This window comes from Salmo trutta, unplaced genomic scaffold, assembly GCF_901001165.1.
Source record: "Salmo trutta unplaced genomic scaffold, fSalTru1.1, whole genome shotgun sequence".
NCBI classification, from domain to species: domain Eukaryota; kingdom Metazoa; phylum Chordata; class Actinopteri; order Salmoniformes; family Salmonidae; genus Salmo; species Salmo trutta.
The window spans coordinates 459,946-464,155 of NW_021822672.1; the positions used below are offsets into that span (position 1 = coordinate 459,946).

Here is a 4,210-nt window from a genome sequence, read left to right on the forward strand (position 1 = left end):
TATGTTTCCAGTCAATAGATGTGCTCTAATATATCGAGTCGAGTCCCATCCAGAGACCAAGCATGTATGTGTGTTTTCTCTCTTCAGCGAGAGAGCGTCTACACGTCAGCGTGGGGAGGGTACTGCTATTTTAAATTCTGTGAATGTAACAGTCAATAGACCAGACTAGCAGCGTGCATGTGACAGTCAATAGACCAGACTAGCAGCGTGCATGTGACAGTCAATAGACCAGACTAGCAGCGTGAATGGGACAGTCAATAGACCAGACTAGCAGCGTGAATGGGACAGTCAATAGTCCAGACTAGCAGCGTGAACGTGACAGTCAATAGTCCAGACTAGCAGCGTGCACGGGAAGGGGATGGGAGAAGCCATTGTGCACAGGGAGGAAAACGCAAACAAAAACAAAACGTCCGCAGACGTGAGAGAAGGAATAGAACCATCAGTAGAAAACAGGCTGAGACGAGACACGGAGAGAGAGGAGACACAGAGAGAGGAGACGCGGAGAGAGAGGAGACACAGAGAGAGACACAGAGAGAGGAGACACAGAAAGAGGAGACGCGGAGAGAGAGGAGACACAGAGAGGAGACACTGAGAGGAGACACCGAGAGGAGACACTGAGAGGAGACACCGAGAGAGAGAGAGAGAGAGAGCGGAGCCCTTTCCATCATTCCACAAGTGACTGCTTGGTCTTGTTTGTCACAAAATAGCACGGAAGGACTAAAAAAAACGCACGAGTAGAGGGGGAGAATTGTGGTGGGGGGGAGAAAGTAGGACACGGACACTGAGCGGGGTCTTTGGAGAGAGAAGCTGTTGCCCTTTGGGGAGAAACATGACAGTAGTGCCCAGGGAGAACCACGATGAGACTGTGGCACTAACAGCCCTGTCCCAAGATGTGTTCGAACCGGCGGACCAGCGGACGGATCAGGAATGCTGCGAGCGCGTTGTCATCAACATCTCCGGATTGCTCTTTGAAACCCAGCTGAAAACACTTGCTCAGTTCCCCACCACTTTACTAGGGGATCCGAGGAAGAGAATGCGCTTCTTTGACCCTCTGAGGAACGAGTACTTCTTCGACAGGAACAGACCCAGTTTCGACGCTATCCTCTACTATTACCAGTCTGGCGGCCGCCTCAGGAGACCAGTCAACGTCCCTTTGGATATATTTATGGAGGAGATCAAATTTTACCAATTGGGAGAAGATGTGATTGAGAATTTTAAGGAGGATGAGGGATTTATAAAAGAAGAGGAGAGACCGTTACCGGAAAAAGAGTTTCAACGACAGGTCTGGCTACTGTTTGAATACCCGGAGAGTTCAGGACCAGCCAGAGGGATCGCTATCGTCTCTGTTCTGGTGATTTTAATTTCTATTGTTATCTTCTGTTTGGAAACGCTGCCTGAGTTTAGGGATGAAAAAGAGAAAAACTGGGACACTGAGCTGTCGTTGAATGGAACTAACAACGCTAAGAAACCCAATCCATTCACAGATCCTTTCTTTATAGTGGAGACACTGTGTATTATCTGGTTTTCCTTCGAGCTGTTCGTCAGGTTCCTAGCTTGCCCTTCCAAGCCTGCTTTTTTCAAAAACATGATGAACACCATCGATATTGTGGCCATTATGCCCTATTTTATCACCCTGGGTTTGGAGTTGGCGGAACACCAAGGAAACGGACAGCAAGCCATGTCTCTGGCCATCCTCAGGGTTATCCGACTCGTCCGGGTGTTTAGGATCTTCAAGTTGTCCAGACACTCCAAGGGGCTTCAGATATTAGGACAAACACTCAAAGCAAGTATGAGAGAATTGGGTCTGCTAATTTTCTTCCTCTTCATCGGAGTCATCCTCTTCTCCAGCGCTGTCTATTTCGCCGAAACCGACGATCCAGACTCCGGTTTTAGTTCGATCCCCGACGCGTTCTGGTGGGCTGTGGTCTCCATGACTACCGTGGGCTACGGGGACATGTGCCCGGTGACCATAGGAGGCAAGATCGTGGGCTCTCTGTGCGCCATAGCCGGTGTGCTCACCATCGCGTTACCGGTGCCCGTCATCGTGTCCAACTTTAACTACTTCTATCACCGGGAGACCGAGCACGAAGAACAGTTCCAATATACCCATGTGACGTGTGGCCAGCAACGGCAACCGTCTTTCGGTGAATTAAAAAACAGTGACAGCCAACCATCTCTTTCCAAATCGGATTTCATAGCCACGGAGGACGCTGACTCTATGAAATATACCAACTGCAGCCCACACAAAGCGCACTGCAGCCCACACAGAGCTTACACGGGGAAACTCACTAATGTATGATTTGTAGAGAGCAAACAGAAAAAAATACCCAGCAATGGAAAAAAACCCCAGGCAAAAGCCTTGGAAGATATTCAGAGAAACCATGCATTTCTTTCTGTGAGTAACATACATCCCCTAGTTCTGCGCTCTGGCGAGAGGAAGGTTTGGCTCTGTCTTATTTCAAGGGCGTCTCTTGTTTTAATAATAATGCTGAAGGATATTATTGTTTTAATAATAGATTATCATAACGCTGTGGATGAATCTGAAAACAGTCTTCCATTATGCGCGCAGCTCTTCGCTGTAGATTCTAAACATCATTATGAGGCTATATTTAGCCTTGTAAACAACAACCATTGATCAACCAATCCCCATCTCCCATCGTAGCACTTTATTCATGTTCTCTTAGTAATGTCTCATTTATTCAGACTAATTGCGTGTCGGGTTTTTTTTTTTTTTTTTTGTCTTCCGTTTTGTAAAAGTTTACATATTGATTTGCCTGTTTGGTGTTGAAGAGGTATATAATATGTTAGGACCAATTTCTCTAAAATGACTTGAATGAATCTTATACCTACAGGGCATTGTAATTCCTTAATAACCCCCCCCCCCCCCCCCCCCCCAAGGTCACCCAGTGACTACCCACAACCCCCTTCTTTATTTACACCATATCCACGTAAAGCGTTTTCCATTAAGACCCGTTAGAGAGGGTTAACCGGGGCAGCGCTGCCTGGCAGCAGACCTTCTATCCTCACTGTCAACTATGATGAGGAACAGGCCAAACGGAGGTCTGTCCATCCGTGCGGAGACGCGGTTGTCTTTGATAGTGGTACCGCGGTAGTCTAACTGGTGTGGGTCCCTCTAGGAGCAACACGTCCACTCCAATGAAGTGTCTGTCGCTAGAGAATCACAGCTTGACAAGCCATTGAGGCTAGACATTAACCGCACAGCCCCCAATTACCCTCTAAAATCACCGCACCGCACTATTCAACATGGATGTATATATATATAGGTACGGATCAATAACGAACAGCATCGAATCAGAATCGAATGAATCAAATGGATGCTATTGACATTGTTTACAACATTTTTATTATACATTTTTATTATACAATCTCACCAAAACTACATAATTAGTGAGGTCTATTAGCGAATAACGCACTAGAAAAAAACAACAACCATTCAATAATATCAAGTCTCTCGGATGATTCTTCTTCTTGAGATATTACAGATGCATGAATGAATGCGTTGAACAACTTAACCGGTGGGGCGGAAACGAGAAGAGCACCTGGTCGTGTTCAGACAGACGGTCAGGTGCAGAGTACATCCGGACCCAGAGCGCCGCTCTGTGGAGAAGTTTAAGGAACTGCAGACGAGTTTGTGGAAGCTGGTTAGTTTCTATAGCAACCTTCCAGACTGTTCTCTTCTGAGGGGGGGGGGGGGAGAGATGTTATTGTCTGATGTTAAATAGAACTAGAGGAAGGAAGGATTTGACTGACGACCTGATTGACAGGTGTTTTCATTGTACCCGATTCATGCTGCTCCACAGCACCGATTTTGAGTTATGTAGAAATATAATTTAAATCATAAGGAAAATGACTTGGGCAGCTATTTTCACGCCCTGGGATGAATGGTTATATATGGTGTAGTCTAGACAGGCAGAGAAAGCAGAGACAGACAGAGACCTAATACTGCAGGTAGAAATGTATTGATATCCGAATCAATAGAAACCCATATTGTCTTTGATTAAAAAACCCTCCCCTGAGTCCGAGGCAGAAGGATGAACAGCTTATTGGCCACTTATATCAACAGCGTCATTATACAAGTCACCTTGCGTTCCAGGCCGACTACATTTCAGGTCACCTGGTCTTCTGATGCCATATGACATCACGATATCACTTTGCTACAGTGGACTACTACCTGAACCCTACCAAACCC

The 4,210-nt window shown here is 46.4% G+C and overlaps 1 protein-coding gene across 1 annotated transcript; it reads left to right on the forward strand.

The window, feature by feature from the left end:
* The first annotated feature begins 583 nt into the window (after positions 1–583).
* LOC115183151 (shaker-related potassium channel tsha2-like) lies at positions 584–2,542 on the forward strand. Its single transcript, XM_029744478.1, has one exon. It carries the CDS (start codon positions 830–832, stop codon positions 2,297–2,299), a length of 1,470 nt encoding a protein of 489 aa, XP_029600338.1. The 5' UTR covers positions 584–829; the 3' UTR covers positions 2,300–2,542.
* Positions 2,543–4,210: the final 1,668 nt, after the last annotated feature.

Excerpts from the sequence above, each read along its gene's own strand:
- LOC115183151 (XM_029744478.1), top strand. The coding sequence starts at position 830 with ATGACAGTAGTGCCCAGGGAGAACCACGATGAGACTGTGGCACTAACA.